At 45.4% G+C, this 17415-nt stretch overlaps 1 protein-coding gene across 1 annotated transcript; it reads right to left on the bottom strand.

The window, feature by feature from the left end:
* Positions 1-7265: 7265 nt before the first annotated feature.
* LOC134024594 (alpha-1-antitrypsin homolog) lies at positions 7266-10447 on the bottom strand. Its single transcript, XM_062467137.1, has 5 exons — positions 10301-10447; positions 9077-9752; positions 8599-8869; positions 7817-7964; positions 7266-7604 (listed from the first exon to the last, which is right to left on the bottom strand). Exons 2-5 carry the CDS (start codon positions 9741-9743, stop codon positions 7413-7415), a joined length of 1278 nt encoding a protein of 425 aa, XP_062323121.1. The 5' UTR covers positions 9744-9752; positions 10301-10447; the 3' UTR covers positions 7266-7412.
* Positions 10448-17415: the final 6968 nt, after the last annotated feature.

Raw genomic sequence — 17415 nt, 5'->3', positions numbered from 1 at the left:
GTGATGCAACCAGCACAACAGCACCAGTCTCACAATGCCTCCAATTGAATGCCACCAATTAAATGTATCAGTGTTAGAAAAAGTAAATGAAGTAAAGCTTTTACAGCCTTTGATTCCTGGTAATATCTGTGATTCCTCTGTAGGCCCCCAAAACAGCCCTAATATTAGCATCCTGATTGGATGATATTTGCAATCAGCGTTGCTGAATGCAATCAGTAGGACAATTGTATTCAGGTGACATATTTTGCACTCCATGACAAATACTGTGTCCAATTCAAGTCATAATCTTCTGATCCAAGATGGCGCCGATGATGGCTGCCTCGGTCGTTAGGTGCGCTCTTTTTTGTCTTGTTTTGTCTGTTAATTCAGTGTTCTGCCAAGATTTCCGGGGTTCTCTAACTAGAGAAGTACTTCTAAACATCAGGACTACAACTCCTGTGGATTTATTTCCCACTTTTCTGCTTCCAGCGGCAGAATTAGTGGGAATTATAGTCAAAGCCGCCCTCGGCTTTGTCCTAGCAGCGAAGCGCCGTAGGAGAGGCAAACGAGCCGGTGCTCTGGTGCGACTCCGTTGGCGTGGGGCACGCACAGCGTTACCGGGGATATTTCTCTCCAACTTGCGTTCACTGAGCAACAAGCTGGATGAACTTCAGCTACTGGTGTGGAAAAACAGAGACTTTCATTCATCTTCCGTTTTGTGCTTTACGGAGACATGGCTGAGTGAACTGATCCCAGACTGCGCTACAGCTAGCAGGTTTCAAACTGCTGAGAGCGGATCGTGACCCTGTGCTCTCTGGGAAAACGAAAGGTGGTGGTATTTGTTTTTACATTAACAGTGGCTGGTGTGAAGATGTGACAGTGATTCTGCAGCACTGTTCTCCTGATCTGGAATCATTTTTTATTAACTGTAGGTCTTTTTACTCGCCACGAGAGTTTGCATCATTCATTCTGGTTGGCGTCTACATGCCTCCGCAGGCTAGCGTCAACGAGGCTCAACGTGTGCTCGCCAGCCAGATACTGAGTGTGGAGCATGACAATCCGGATTCCTTGGTTATTGTGCTAGGCGACTTTAACAAAGGCAATCTCACTCAAGAACTCCCAAAATATAGACAATTCATCAAATGCCCTACCAGAGAAGGAAACACCTTGGATCACTGCTACTCTACAATTAGCAAAGCATACCATGCGGTCCCCCGAGCAGCACTGGGTCACTCTGACCACGCCATGGTCCACCTGATTCCTGCATACAGGCAGAAGCTAAAGCGCTGTAAGCCTGCTGTGAGGACATCAAAACAGTGGACCAGTGAAGCTATGGAGGATCTGCGGGCGTGCTTGGACTGCACTGACTGGGACATGTTCACGACTGCTACCAATAGTCTGGATGAGCTCACAGAGGCTGTGACATCATACATCAGCTTCTGTGAGGACTGCTGTATACCAACACGCACCAGGGTAAGCTACAACAATGACAAACCCTGGTTTACAGCTAAACTCAGAAGGTTGAGGTCAGGGAAAGAGGCCGAGTTTAGGAGTGGGGACAAAGACAGTTTCAAGGACTCAAAGAACAGGTTTAGCAAGGCGGTGAGGGAGGCTAAACGACTACTCAGAGAGACTAAAACACCAATTCTCTGCAAACGACTCTGCTTCTGTCTGGAGAGGGCTCAGGCAGATTACCAACTACAAGCCCAGAGCCCCCCACTCCACTAACGACTCCCGCCTGGCCAACGACCTGAATGAGTTCTACTGCAGATTTGAAAGACAATTGGACAGTCCTGAACTACCCCTTCCCACCCAGGAGGCCTCCCACCTCCCCCCTCTACAGTGACGACTCTCCATTCAGGAGGGTGAAGTTAACAGACTTTTCAAGAGGCAGAATCCCCGCAAAGCAGCTGGGCCGGACTCTTGTCTCTCCAGCCACCCTCAAGCACTGCGCTGACCAGCTGTCTCCGGTGTTTACCTACATCTTTAACACCTCCCTTGAGACATGCCATGTGCCAGCCTGTCTCAAGTCCTCCACCATCATCCCTGTGCCCAAAAAGCCAAGGCCAACAGGACATAAGGACTACAGACACGTCGCCCTGACCTCTGTGGTAATGAAGTCTTTCGAGCGCCTGGTGCTGGCACACCTTAAATCCATCACTGACCCTCTACTGGACCCCCTGCAGTTTGCCTACAGAGCCAACAGGTCTGTGGACGATGCAGTTAACATGGCCCTCCACTTCACCCTACAGCACCTGGACTCCCCAGCATCCTATGCCAGGATCCTGTTTGTGGACTTCAGCTCTGCCTTCAATACCATCATCCCCGCCCTGCTTCAGGACAAGCTCTCCCAGCTGAACGTGCCTGATTCCACCTGCAGGTGGATCACAGACTTCCTGTCTGACAGGAAGCAGTGCGTTAAGCTGGGAACACAAGTCTCTGACTCCCGGTCCATCAGCACCGGATCACCTCAGGGCTGCGTCCTTTCTCCTCTGCTCTTCTCCCTGTACACCAACAGTTGCACCTCCAGTCATCCGTCAAACTCCTGAAGTTTGCGGACGACACCACCCTTATTGGGCTCATCTCTGGTGGAGACGAGTCTGATTATAGGTGGGAAGCGGCCAACCTGGTGACCTGGTGCAGCCAGAACAACTTAGAGCTCAATGCTCTTAAGACAGTGGAGATGGTGGTGGACTTCAGGAGGAACACAGCCCCACTCACCCCCCATCACCCTGTGTGACTCCCCAGTCAACACTGGAGTCCTTCCGCTTCCTGGGCACCATCCTCTCCCAGGACCTCAAGTGGGAACTGAACATCAGTAAAAAAAACAAAAACAACCTGAAGTTTCAGTTAATGAAAATGTGTTACAGCATCATCTTCTGAAAATTCCACATTAAATCATGTAATTTCAAACAAGTCAAATCCTTGAAGCTGCATTTTGTAATTGCCTATAATTTGGTCTTAATTCACAAACCAATACATAAAATAATTTAACAAACCACCAACCACATTTTCAAAAGCAGACACAGATGTGGCTGGCATGGGTAATCTGGAATTGTTCCAAGGTCAACAGCGTACATTCTTGAATTCTCAAGTGGGGATGGTGGAAACACTAAAGTAGCATGTGAATGATGAAACATGAAAACGTAGAGTAAACAATGAGCATGTGAGGCCTGTCAAAGTAAATAGGCCGGGAGATCCTCTCTTGAGACCTGTTATCAGCCTGAGGAGACTGCAAGGAACAACAGAGGAGGAGAGGCAGAAGGAAGGGGAGAGAGAGGGGGAGGGAGGGAGAGGAGGGAGGGATAGAGAGGGTCCCGGCCCAGGGAAATCAACAATCAATGTGTTTATGGATTCTGTTTAAGCAGCTGTCTTGTTATGGCTTGAATCTGCATGCTGGCTGCCGCTTACTGAAGCACAAAGCTGTAATTATTGCTGAATAGGAATCAGCCCAGGATCATTCATCATTGTGTTAAACAGATACCACAACAGAAAGGGACAGAGTGAGAGGGATTTCAACACAGTGGCAATCAATCAATACACGCCCACACATACTAAAACAAAAGTACAGAAGCACACATTTATACACTTTCACCTCGCCCCCCCCCCCCCCACACACACACACACACACACACACACACACACCACACAGTCTGAGTTAGCTTGAGGCCAGTGTACCCAGGTTCGAGTGGAAGTTGTGGTGGAGGGGGTCAGCGGTGGTGGAGGGGCCCATGGGAGGGGACCTGGCGGATGGTGGAGGGGGTCAGGAGTGTTTGAGGGAGCCAGGGGGGGGTGGATAGAATTTGATAGGGCTTGTTTCTAGTCAGGACTCTGACCACAGGTCAAAGGTCAAACCAGCAATGAGGCCATAGGGAATATCAGTCTTCTCTTGTGACCACCTACAAAGTTTGTACAGAAAGGTCACAGCAGCTATGACCTGCTGCTCATTTTCTCTGTCCTCATCTTCGTCATCCTCTTCTGATCCTTTCCCAGCTCCATGTTCCCTCTGCCTGGCTAGCTCAGCGCACACTCTCACACAGCTCTGTCCAAACTCCAACACAAGGGTGTTGAAAGAATATAGATCTCTGCTTGCTAGTGCTGTTGACCTGAGGGGGCAAACTCCAGACAAACAGCCTTGGTTTGTGGTTCTCAGAAGATCTGAATATGTGGTGTGGTCTGACAGAACACACTCAGTACTCTTACACACATACACCACACACACATCACACACAACTACACGAAAAACATGTTGTGTAACATCTGGCTTGGTAAAACTGTACTGTTCACTGTTACATTTGCCATACACTGCATATTCAAACTGTTTGTAATCAAACCATCAATCAACAACAAAATGAATTGTCACATGTAATTACGTTAAAATTGAACACAATGCACTGTACATAAAATATGACATTTAATATAAACTTTTCAATCTTGCTTTGACTGATTATTGTAGTCTGTGGGAATGATAAAATAATTACTTGGTAGTTTTCAGTGTGTATATGAAGCAGTGAGGAGTCTTTAAAAGCAACTAGCTTTAGTAAATAAAGCAGGGATACTAATGACTTAACCCTCGTGCTGCCTTCGGGTCACATGACCCAAAGGTTCATAACGAACCATTGTTGTGTTTACCCAATTTTACCCAATACAAAAACAAATAAAAATAATTTTCTTTTAACCATTCCAATGTGGGGGGTCTGAGACAGCCCGACAGTTAAAAGAAAATGCTTCACTTTGTTTTTGTATGAGGTAAATTTGTCGCAATACGACGGTGGGTCACAATGACTGATGGGTCAGAATGACCCGAAGATAACACAAGGGTTAACACATGCGGGTTTTAGCAATGAAAGCTAATTCGTTATACTCAGATGGCTGTCAAGCAAGCCTTCACACTGCCATCTGGTGGGGTTTCGTATGAAACTAAACTCATTTGGAAAAATACAACTTTGTGTGATTTACACTTACATTTACAGTTAACATTTGATTCACTTAGCAAACGCTTTTATACAAGCGACATTAAATGCATATGGAAAGCACAGCAGAAGATCAAGGATCAGAAGTGCATCGTTCTAACTGTATTTTGGTGAGTCAAGAAACGGTCTGTACCAGGCACACAGTGTAAAGTCACCATTCAGCTACCAGGCACGGTGGAACAATAGTTCTGATACATTCTTCTTCCGAGATCTCTTTCAAATAAAATATAGGTACTGCTTTTAAATGAACTGTGAGTTGTGAACAGTTCTGTGACATCTTATTACTGGTGCCTGAGAAGGCTGTCGAAGGTCCAGTCGCGGGAATAGAAGACAACAGTAGAACAGGATCAACAAGATGAACAGTACCTCCAGCTCACCACTAGAGGGCACATCCTGGAAATACACTCTCCCAATGCTGCAAAATTGAAGTACAAAAGTCCCCAAAAACATTGAAAGGTTGAGACATCAGACATGAACCCGTTAGAAAGATAGCTGAATGCCAGTTTGAATAAGAGCATGTGCAAATTAACGTGAATGTAAAATAGAGACCCATTACGTTTTGCATTCTACGGTAAATGTTTTTGAAGAATTACTTTACCGTTTTAGTTCTGCTGTGTCCTCCTCCAACTCTTCTTTCTCAGGCTCACGTTCATGCCAGCTACTTCCCACTTGTTCCTCCACGGTTCTTTCCTCCCCTCCTCTAAACCTCCATCGAATTCTAACCATGTCTTTCACAGAAGACCCTTGCCCTCCTCTCAAAACCTCTTCCTCCTCTAGGTCTGCGCTCACAGTTTCTACCTCTACCACCTCTCTCATGTGAAGGAAAAATTCTAGTGGCACTGTGTAGATTTGAATAGTCAAGGGATGGCGGTTTCAATAAAATTTATTTAGCTTGTACAATTTAAGAATTAACAAAGTACTTTGTGATCAGTCTAACGAAGGAGGTGCTAGCCACAGGTTGTTCGCAAGAGTGATGAAGAACACTCATAAAGCTTGTGCTTTTATACACTTTCAACAGATGCCCTAATAAATGATCAATTCATCAATGCAGTGGTCTCTGTGATTGGTTAACACTGGTCAGTGACAGTTAAGACAATATAACCCCCCAGGTCAAGATACCAAAGTCTTTTGATGTCACGGCTCTTTCTCTAAATGAGGACAGTAAGGATACCCTTAATGAAACACAAACAGGACACAGGACACAATCTCCTTGGCCAAAAGGTCAGAGCTGCTAGATCAACTGATCCATCTACCCTTCTCCCTTTAGGCCACAGAACTCAAACATCCCCCAACCTCCGTGCCCCTAGCTTCTCAATCAGGCATCATAAACCAACACCATAAATACCTTAAGACCAACTGCAACATCCATTTGTTTAAACACGACCTCAGTCTATTAAAAATACACTCTTAGTAACTATATCAAAAAATGCCATCACACTCATCTCCCTCTTTTCCTCCCTCACTTAAAAATATGATTGCAGACATGCATGCTCCTTTTTTTCCTCCTCCTCCTCTGTTCTCCCTCCATCTTCCTTCAGGTCTTCCTCCCCTTTGCTGGTCTCCCCCCTTCTGTCTTCATCTATCCTCAAAGCAATCTCAAAACTAATCAAGTGCTCCTTCTTTTATGCTGGACATCAGACATGTTGTTTCATGCTGAAGCATGGAGGGCCCAGAAATATCGACCCCTGTTGAGTTCTGGAGGAACCCCCCCAAAACCCCTCCCTAAAAGACCCCCCCCCTCCCCAAAAGATCATCTCTGGAACCACCAAAGTGTACATTTTCTTTGATGAAAACATATGTTTGATTTGTCCCAAAAAATCAGGTAGGGGTTCATTATTCTAAAACATTTCTTCAGACGTTGATTTTGACTGTACACACGGTGCCGGTGGTATAGCAAACATTAAGTAAGGGATAATGCCCGACAAGGTGTACAATATCACCTGATAATGGACACCCCTGCAGCCAATCAGAATCGAGCATTCACCCAGACCATGGTATAATTACCTTTAGTGTACACTAACTGAAAGCACAAAGAACAATACAATCACTTCATTTGAGTTTTTTACTTTTATCATCCAACAAAAATGTTCAGAGGAGAATCATTACAGTTCCTACACTGTACCGGTATGCAGGCAGCAGAAGTACTGAAGAATAACACATCCTCCTCTTCATCAACAAACTAGTACACGATGTTAGTATTAAGGTTAAGCCAAACTATCTGAAGGAAGAGTAATTACATGTTCCCATCATTGGTTCAGGGATTCATGTGTGGTGTACACACACTATTCTCTCAACTTCAGGGAGCAAGTACTTATATTCTTGACTTTCCAATACTATAGAAGATGTTACAAAAACAAAAGTTATAAAGTTACAGATGTGTTCTGTACTACAACACCACAGCTGGACATCTTGTCTGGTGGTTGTCTGTGGTCAGGTGGCCTCCCCAGGTGACTGGTCAGGTTAGTTAGCTGTGGGGTCAGATATCTTCCCCATGAACAGGATGCTCTTGGTGGAGTCTTCAACAATCAGGACCAGGAAGGGCCTGTTTAGGTTCATGGTGTCGGGCAGCGACATGGGCATGATTTCGATGGTGGTGGCAGCGGCTGCGTCAGTGCCGGTTTCGTCAACAGTCAGCACGGCCTTGTGTGAAATCTGGAGGGGACAGGAAGTCGATTTGTTGTGTTTTGTGAGGGGTACAATTAGACTGGTTACTGATTTAGAAGTAACTAAATAAACCATCCAAAAGGGTTCAAAGTGTAAGTGCCAGAATTGTTTTTAAAATTCTGTACAGAGAAAATGAATGCCTAAATCACTGCATAATTTAGACCCCATACACAGGGGGTGTGTACTGGATGGTACTGTACCTTGGACACCTTCAGTTTGGTCTCCTCGGAGATGCCAGAGAAGTCCGCTGTGTCTGCGAAGACATTCACCATGCCCATGTTCTTTAGAATTTCGCCCAGCGAGGAGGAGGCAGAGATGGAGATCTTAGGCATGAACAAATCCACAGAGCTGAAAAACAGACACAAGTTTAAATTTAAATTGTTTAAATTCCTTGATCCCCAGGGAAATTCATGTGTTCAGGTAACATTAAGATGACATAAGTTAAAAAACGATTAGGATACACACAACTGCAGTACTAAAGTATCTGAATAAAGGAAGCAAATGATTCTGCCTTGGAATGTAACATAGAATAAATGAATCTGTAAAATATATAAATATTTTAAAAGAACATAAAAACCGCATTTCTGGTTAAATCCAACCTGTCCCTTTGTGTGCAAAAGTAAACATTAAGACCTGAATCAGAATCTGGTAAGTAAACACAAAGTAGGACTGCACACAACCCAGGTCCCCAAAACTACAGTTAACCACCCCTGATCTACAAGCTATAGTTTTTTGTCAGTAACTCATGTCTTCAAAAGAGAAAAATCACTCATTCATTCCAGGCGTGTAGGTTTCACTATACATGAAAATGTCCCGTCCACTTTTTGAAAACGGCAAATCTGTCTCCCTCTGTATTAAGAAAATTACATTCAAAAGCCGCATCCTCAGTAAAAAAAAAAAAAAAGCTGTCCCACCCAGCTTTGAAAACAAACCTGAGGCCTTGATTCATTCATCAAAATACATTAATTTGTAAGAGTCCAACCTTCTGAACATTGAGTTGTGCCAGTGCTTGATGTAGTCCTTGTTGAGGTACGACTCCACAGTCTTCATCTTGCCTTCATCGGGCAGGATGACCATCATGGAGGTGTTGCCTTTGTAGGGCAGCATGATGACGCTGGTGAAGTTGTCTGGATCTTGGAAGAAGTCATAGCGGCCCGTCTTCTTCATCATGTCCACCTCAACCTTGGTGTTCTGGTCCACCTGGAAGGAGGCCTTCTTTGTCAGTTTAGCTTCAAACGGCTTCTCCCACTTTCCTACAGAAAATAAAACATTTTTTTAAATTGTATGTATATTTGTTGACCTTTTTTCTGATTTTGGGGGATAGAGACATTTGAGATGTAATCTCAATTATAAAGAACTGAATGAATCGATATCAAACTCCCGATCCACGTTCACAGAACACACCCTCCCGAACCCTCAAACATACTGCTACCGTTTGAGGGGAACATCACGCGTCCTACCTCTGAAGAGGACGTAGTTGATCAGCACCATGGCGGTGTCAGGGTCCAGCTCTTTCACCAGGTCCGTGATCTTGTCCTGCGTCTTCTGAGCGATGAACTTGTTGATCTGAGCCGCAGCCTGCTCCGTGTTCTTGAAATCGACATTGAAGGCCTCGCTGGAGTAAAAGTGCTTGGCGTCGTTCAGGAACTTCTCCTGGGGCTTGAAGCCGTCCCTCACGGCCAGGGCGTTCCCCATGTCCAGCAGCATGGTGTCCTTAGCGTGACTCAGCATGTGGAGGAGGTGTTCGTAGGCTTTGTTGACCTGCTCCGGGGTCAGCGCGGAGTATCCCAGTGTGGAGAAGATCTGGCTGTGGCTCTCGCCCTTGGCTCCCAGCGACAGCATGGAGAGTGCGGTGGCGATGCCCAGGGGGGAGAAGAATACATTTTTGCCGTCAGCCTTGGCACTCAGGGATCTGTAGAGCGCCATGGCGAAGTCCGCGTTGTGGGGGGCGAGCTTGTGGCAGGCATCCTCCCCTTGTCCATGGGAGTGGTGGGGCTCGTTGGGGCCGTGGTGGAGGTGATGGTGGTGGTCCTCGCTGTGGCCCCCATGATCCCCCTCGTGAGGGGCGGCACACACCACGGACAGCAGCACAGCCGCGATCACACTACAGATAGCTTTTCCCCACATGTTCAGGTCCTAGAGCAGGCACACACAGCTACATTTACTCACTCAGCAGACACTTTCATATAAAGGGACTTTGCATGGAACCGTGCATGGAAGAGGTGTGGGACACGATACAGTGTACAAGCTGCGCAGCAGCACAGGGTGTAACTTTACTTCCTTGGGCTGAGCGGGATTTGAACTCACAATCTAGTGTGAATGAGGTACATAACTGGAATACCTCTTTCTTACAGCGGGGCCAACCAAGAGGTCTGTTATATCCTTCGTAAGGATGCAGTTTAACTGCACAGTGTCAATTGCAGTTATTGAACGGTTTCAGGGAAAACATTGTAATACTATTCTTCAGAGGCCTATTAAAATGTTCACCTTGCACACAATTTTGTAAACATCAAATTTGTCAGTGCCTTTTTTCATCCCTTTAGCTTCTTTAACTTGAAATACCATTTCTCCCCATCTGAGCCCATTCTTTTAAATAAAGAATGTTGGCCCTAAATGTACTGGATGTATATATAAATATATAATGCTCAAAGAAAGGCCTTAGTCAAGAGAGAGCCAGTCCTTACCGTCAATATCTTTGTTGCCGGAGAGCGTTTGTGGGCAGAGCTGAGTGTATATATGCCCCTGTGAGAGTCAGCTGACCACACCTGGCTAATTATTAACCCAGACCAACCATCCTCTGACCTTAGAGTATCTAAAGATGTGGCTGCAGAACAACAGCCAGTGATGCAACCAGCACAACAGCACCAGTCTCACAATGCCTCCAATTGAATGCCGCCAATTAAATGTATCAGTGTTAGAAAAAGTAAATGAAGTAAAGCTTTTACAGCCTTTGATTCCTGGTAATATCTGTGATTCCTCTGTAGGCCCCCAAAACAGCCCTAATATTAGCATCCTGATTGGATGATATTTGCAATCAGCGTTGCTGAATGCAATCAGTAGGACAATTGTATTCAGGTGACATATTTTGCACTCCATGACAAATACTGTGTCCAATTCAAGTCATAATTTCAACAAATATCAGCATGTCAGTCACATGCTGCCACAGTGGGAGGTCTGTGGGGAGACTAAACCTAGTTGAACCCAATAACTGCTGATTCTGAACATGTGTTATGGTGCTGTGGTTGTGTAGCTTAAATTGGTTTTCGAGCAAAATGACCTGAGTGACGTCATGTAAAATCCAGCCTGAAGCAGTGTGGGTTCAGACAGGGGAAATCCCTCTTTAATAGTGTATTTGCTGTAAAAAAAAAAAAACAACAACCTGAAGTTTCAGTTAATGAAAATGTGTTACAGCATCGTCTTCTGAAAATTCCACATTAAATGTAATTTCAAACAAGTCAAATCCTTGCAAATCTTAATTCACAAACCAATACATAAAATAATTTAACATAAACCACCAACCACATTTTCAAAAGCAGACACAGAGATGTGGCTGGCATGGGTAATCTGGAATTGTAGAAGTTCCAAGGTCAACAGCGTACATTCTTGAATTCTCAAGTGGGGATGGTGGAAACACTAAAGTAGCATGTGAATGATGAAACATGAAAACGTAGAGTAAACAATGAGCATGTGAGGCCTGTCAAAGTAAATAGGCCGGGAGATCCTCCTCTCTTGAGACCTGTTATCAGCCTGAGGAGACTGCAAGGAACAACAGAGGAGGAGAGGAGATGGATTCTGTTTAAGCAGCTGTCTTGTTATGGCTTGAATCTGCATGAAAGCTGTAATTATTGCTGAATAGGAATCAGCCCAGGATCATTCATCATTGTGCTAAACAGATATCACAACAGAAAGGGACAGAGTGAGAGAGGGATTTCAACACAGTTGCAATCAATCAATACACGCCCACACATACTAAAACAAAAGTACAGAAGCACACATTTATACACTTTCACCTCGCCCCCCCCCCCCCCCCACACACACACACACACACACACCACACAGTCTGAGTTAGCTTGAGGCCAGTGTACCCAGGTTCGAGTGGAAGTTGTGGTGGAGGGGGTCAGCGGTGGTGGAGGGGCCCATGGGAGGGGACCTGGCGGATGGTGGAGGGGGTCAGGAGTGTTTGAGGGAGCCAGGGGTGGGTAGAGGGGGGTGGATAGAATTTGATAGGACTTGTTTCTAGTCAGGACTCTGACCACAGGTCAAAGGTCAAACCAGCAATGAGGCCATAGGGAATATCAGTCTTCTCTTGTGACCACCTACAAAGTTTGTACAGAAAGGTCACAGCAGCTATGACCTGCTGCTCATTTTCTCTGTCCTCATCTTCATCATCTTCTTCTGATCCTTTCCCAGCTCCATGTTCCCTCTGCCTGGCTAGCTCAGCGCACACTCTCACACAGCTCTGTCCAAACTCCAACACAAGGGTGTTGAAAGAATATAGATCTCTGCTTGCTAGTGCTGTTGACCTGAGGGGGCAAACTCCAGACAAACAGCCTTGGTTTGTGGTTCTCAGAAGATCTGAATATGTGGTGTGGTCTGACAGAACACACTCAGTACTCTTAAACACATACACCACACACACACACCACACACAACTACACGAAAAACATGTTGTGTAACATCTGGCTTGGTAAAACTGTACTGTTCACTGTTACATTTGCCATACACTGCATATTCAAACTGTTTGTAATCAAACCATCAATCAACAACAAAAGCGAGCTAGCAGTGGCACAGAACAGTCACGTAATGTGACGAGACTGAATTTAAAAGTAGGCTATAAAAACACAGTAGGAACAATGACGACATCGGCAACCATGCACCATGCATTAGTAGTTTAATGTAATCTTTAAATTCAGGCTCGTCACATTAGTAACTTTGTTCTGAACAGAACTGGGTGTGCAGACACATACGAAACGTTTCTCCTCCATCTTGAAATTGTGAAACCTAGAAATGTTTATCATGACCAACGGTTGCTACGTTACAAGAAACAAGAAACCAATCCGATTGGCCAACGCTAGCGTTTTCACGCTCCTCATTTACATAAAGTTGAGAAAATCCAACTTGCAACGCTCCGCTCCGCTCGCCTTCCCACAATGCCCTACGCGAGCGTCAACGGCTGGTTTCATTGAAAATGAATTGGAAGCCGACGCCGCGCGCCGCCCGCTCCGCTGCAGTGTGAACGCACTGTTACGCTGCGTTCACACTGCAGCGTTTTTTAACGCTCTGCATCGCTTGCCTTCCCACAGTACACCACGCTCGGGGGCGTGTTAGACAAGTTAATACAGAGTTGTAGTTCTCTAAGGTCACTGTTGTAGTCATGGCCAAGCGTGCAGATTTGGGTTCATGTACTCACAATATCGATCAAAATACCACTTTTACACAACATTTATGTAAGTGCAAGATTTTACTAGTGCAAGATTAAAGTAGAATACATGTTACGCCACCGGTCACTCAACCAGTCGTTTGTAGGCTGGGCTAGCGAGCTAGCAGTGGCACAGAACAGTCACGTAATGTGACGAGACTGAATTTAAAAGTAGGCTATAAAAACACAGCAGGAACAATGACGACATCGGCAACCATGCACCATGCATTATTAGTTTAATGTAATCTTTAAATTCAGGCTCGTCACATTAGTAATTTTGTTCTGAACAGAACTGGGTGTGCAGACACATACGAAACGTTTCTCCTCCATCTTGAAATTGTGAAACCTAGAAATGTTTATCATGACCAACGGTTGCTACGTTACAAGAAACAAGAAACCAATCCGATTGGCCAACGCTAGCGTTTTCACGCTCCTCGTTTACATAAAGTTGAGAAAATCCAACTTGCAACGCTTCGCTCCGCTCGCCTTCCCACAATGCCCTACGCGAGCGTCAACGCCTGGTTTCATTGAAAATGAATTGGAAGCCGATCACGCCCTGCGCCGCCCGCTCCGCTGCAGTGTGAACGCACTGTTACACTGCCATCTGGTGGGTTTTCGTATGAAACTAAACTCATTTGGAAAAATACAACTTTGTGTGATTTACACTTACATTTACAGTTAACATTTGATTCACTTAGCAAACGCTTTTATCCAAGCGACATTAACTGCATATGGAAAGCACAGCAGAAGATCAAGGATCAGAAGTGCATCGTTCTAACTGTATTTTGGTGAGTCAAGAAACGGTCTGTACCAGGAACACAGTGTTAAGTCACCATTCAGCTACCAAGCACGGTGGAACAATAGTTCTGATACATTCTTCTTCCGAGATCTCTTTCAAATAAAATATACTTTTATGCTTTTAAATGAACTGTGAGTTGTGAACAGTTCTGTGACATCTTATTACTGGTGCCTGAGAAGGCTGTCGAAGGTCCAGTCGCGGGAAGAGAAGACCACAGTAGAACAGGATGCACAAGGTGAACAGTACCTCCAGCTCACCACTAGAGGGCCACATCATGTAAATACACACCCAATGCTGCAAATTGATTACAAAAGTCAGAAACATTTCTTAAATATGAGACATCAAGCATGAAACCGTTAGATTAATGCCAGTTTGAATAAGAGCATGTGCAAATTAACGTGAATGTAAAATAGAGACCCATGACGTTTTGCATTCTAAGGTAAATGTTTTTGAAGATTTACCGTTTTAGTTCTGTTGTGTCCTCCTCCAACTCTTCTTTCTCAGGCTCATGTTCATGCTGGCTACTTCCCACTTGTTCCTCCTCCTCCCCTTCTCTAAACCTCCATCGAATTCTAACCATGTCTTTCACAGAAGACCCTTGCCCTCCTCTCAAAACCTCTTCCTCCTCTAGGTCTGCGCTCACAGTTTCTACCTCCACCACCTCTCTCATCTCCCTCTTTTCCTCCCTCACTTCAAAATATGATTGCAGACATGCATGCTCCTTTTTGTCCTCCTCCTCCTCCTCTGTTCTCCCTCCATCTTCCTTGTGGTCTTCCTCCCCTTTGCTGGTCTCCCCCCTTCTGTCTTCTTCATCTATCCTCAAAGCAATCTCAAAACTAATCAAGTGCTCCTTCTTTTATGCTGGACATCAGACATGTTGTTTCATGCTGAAGCATGGAGGGCCCAGACATATCGACCCCTGTTGAGTTCTGGAGGAACCCCCCCAAAACCCCTCCCTAAAAGACCCCCCCCCCTCCCCTGGAACCACCAGTGTACATTTTTTTTGATGAAAACACGTGTTTGGATATGTTTGATTTATCCCAAAAAATCAGGTAGGGGTTCATTATTCTAAAACATTTCTTCAGACGTTGATTTTGACTGTACACACGGTGCCGGTGGTATAGCAAACATTAAGTAAGGGATAATGCCCAACAAGGTGTACAATATCACCTGATAATGGACACCCCTGCAGCCAATCAGAATTGAGTATTCACCCAGACCATGGTATAATTACCTTTAGTATACAATAACTGTGAAAGCACAAAGAACAATATAGTCACTTCATTTGAGTTTTTTACTTTTATCATCCAACAAAAATGTTCACAGAAGAGGAGCATTACAGTTCCTACACTGTACCGGTATGCAGGCGGCAGAAGTACTGAAGGATAACACATCCTCCTCTTCATCAACAAACTAGTACAGGATGTTAGTATTAAGGTTAAGCCAAACTATCTGAAGGAAGAGTAATTACATGTTCCCATCATTGGTTCAGGGATTCATGTGTGGTGTACACACACTATTCTCTCAACTTCAGGGAGTAAATACACACCACTCCTTGATGTAAATAGATTCTTAACTTTCCAATACTGTAGAAGTCAGATGTTACAAAAACAAAAGTTACAGTATAAAAGTTACAGATGTGTTCTGTACTACAACACCACAGCTGGACGTCTTGTCTGGTGGTTGTCTGTGGTCAGGTGGCCTCCCCAGGTGACTGGTCAGGTGTGGGGTCAGATATCTTCCCCATGAACAGGATGCTCTTGGTGGAGTCTTCAACAATCAGGACCAGGAAGGGCCTATTCAGGTTCATGGTGTCGGGCAGCGACATGGGCATGATTTCGATGGTGGTGGCAGCGGCTGCGTCAGTGCCGGTTTCGTCAACAGTCAGCACGGCCTTGTGGGAAATCTGGAGGGGACAGGAAGTCGATTTGTTGTGTTTTGTGAGGGGTACGATTAGACTGGTTACTGATTTAGAAGTAACTAAATAAACCATCCAAAAGGGTTCAAAGTGTAAGTGCCAGAAAAAAAAATTATATTCTGTACAGAGAAAATGAATGCCTAAATCACTGCATAATTTAGACCCCATACACAGGGGGTGTGTACTGGATGGTACTGTACCTTGGACACCTTCAGTTTGGTCTCCTCGGAGATGCCAGAGAAGTCCTCTGTGCCTGCAAAGACATTCACCATGCCCATGCCCATCCCTCACGGCCAGGGCGTTCCCCATGTCCAGCAGCATGGTGTCCTTAGCGTGACTCAGCATGTGGAGGAGGTGTTCGTAGGCTTTGTTGACCTGCTCCGGGGTCAGCGCGGAGTATCCTAGTGTGTGGCGTCAGGCTTGGCACTCAGGGATCTGTAGAGCGCCATGGCGAAGTCCGCGTTGTGGGGGGCGAGCTTGTGGCAGGCATCCTCCCCTTGTCCATGGGAGTGGTGGGGCTCGTTGGGGCCGTGGTGGAGGTGATGGTGGTGGTCCTCGCTGTGGCCCCCATGATCCCCCTCGTGAGGGGCGGCACACACCACGGACAGCAGCACGGCCGCGATCACACTACAGATAGCTTTTCCCCACATGTTCAGGTCCTAGAGCAGGCACACACACAGCTACATTTACTCACTCAGCAGACACTTTCATATAAAGGGACTTTGCATGGAACCGTGCATGGAAGAGGTGTGGGACACGATACAGTGTACAAGCTGCGCAGCAGCACAGGGTGTAACTTTACTTCCTTGGGCTGAGCGGGATTTGAACTCACAATCTAGTGTGAATGAGGTACATAACTGGAATACCTCTTTCTTACAGCGGGGCCAACCAAGAGGTCTGTTATATCCTTCGTAAGGATGCAGTTTAACTGCACAGTGTCAATTGCAGTTATTGAACTGTTTCAGGGAAAACATTGTAATACTATTCTTCAGAGGCCTATTAAAATGTTCACCTTGCACACAATTTTGTAAACATCAAACTTGTCAGTGCCTTTTTTCATCCCTTTAGCTTCTTTAACTTGAAATACAATTTCTCCCCATCTGAGCCCATTCTTTAAAATAAAGAATGTTGGCCCTGAATGTACTGGATGTATATATAAATATATAATGCTCAAAGAAAGGCCTTAGTCAAGAGAGCCAGTCCTTACCGTCAATATCTTTGTTGCCGGGAGTCAGGTGGCTGAGCGGTTAGGGAATCGGGCTAGTAATCTGAAGGTTGCCAGTTCGATTCCCGGCCGTGTCAAATGACGTTGTGTCCTTGGGCAAGGCACTTCACCCTACTTGCCTCGGGGAGAATGTCCCTGTACTTACTGTAAGTCGCTCTGGATAAGAGCGTCTGCTAAATGACTAAACGTAAATGCCGGAGAGCGTTTGTGGGCAGAGCTGAGTGTATATATGCCCCTGTGAGAGTCAGCTAACCACACCTGGCTAATTATTAACCCAGACCAACCATCCTCTGACCTTAGAGTATCTAAAGATTTTGCTGCAGAACAACATCCAGTGATGCAACCAGCACAACAGCACCAGTCTCACAATGCCTCCTCTTGTGATGTGGGTTGGGAGGTGGCACATTCCCAGTAAACATAATTAAATGTATCATTGTT

The sequence above is a fragment of the Osmerus eperlanus genome, chromosome 8, assembly GCF_963692335.1.
Source record: "Osmerus eperlanus chromosome 8, fOsmEpe2.1, whole genome shotgun sequence".
NCBI lineage: Eukaryota > Metazoa > Chordata > Actinopteri > Osmeriformes > Osmeridae > Osmerus > Osmerus eperlanus.
The sequence above is the reverse complement of the archived record's forward strand: the minus strand, read 5'-3'. Positions and strand labels throughout refer to the sequence as shown.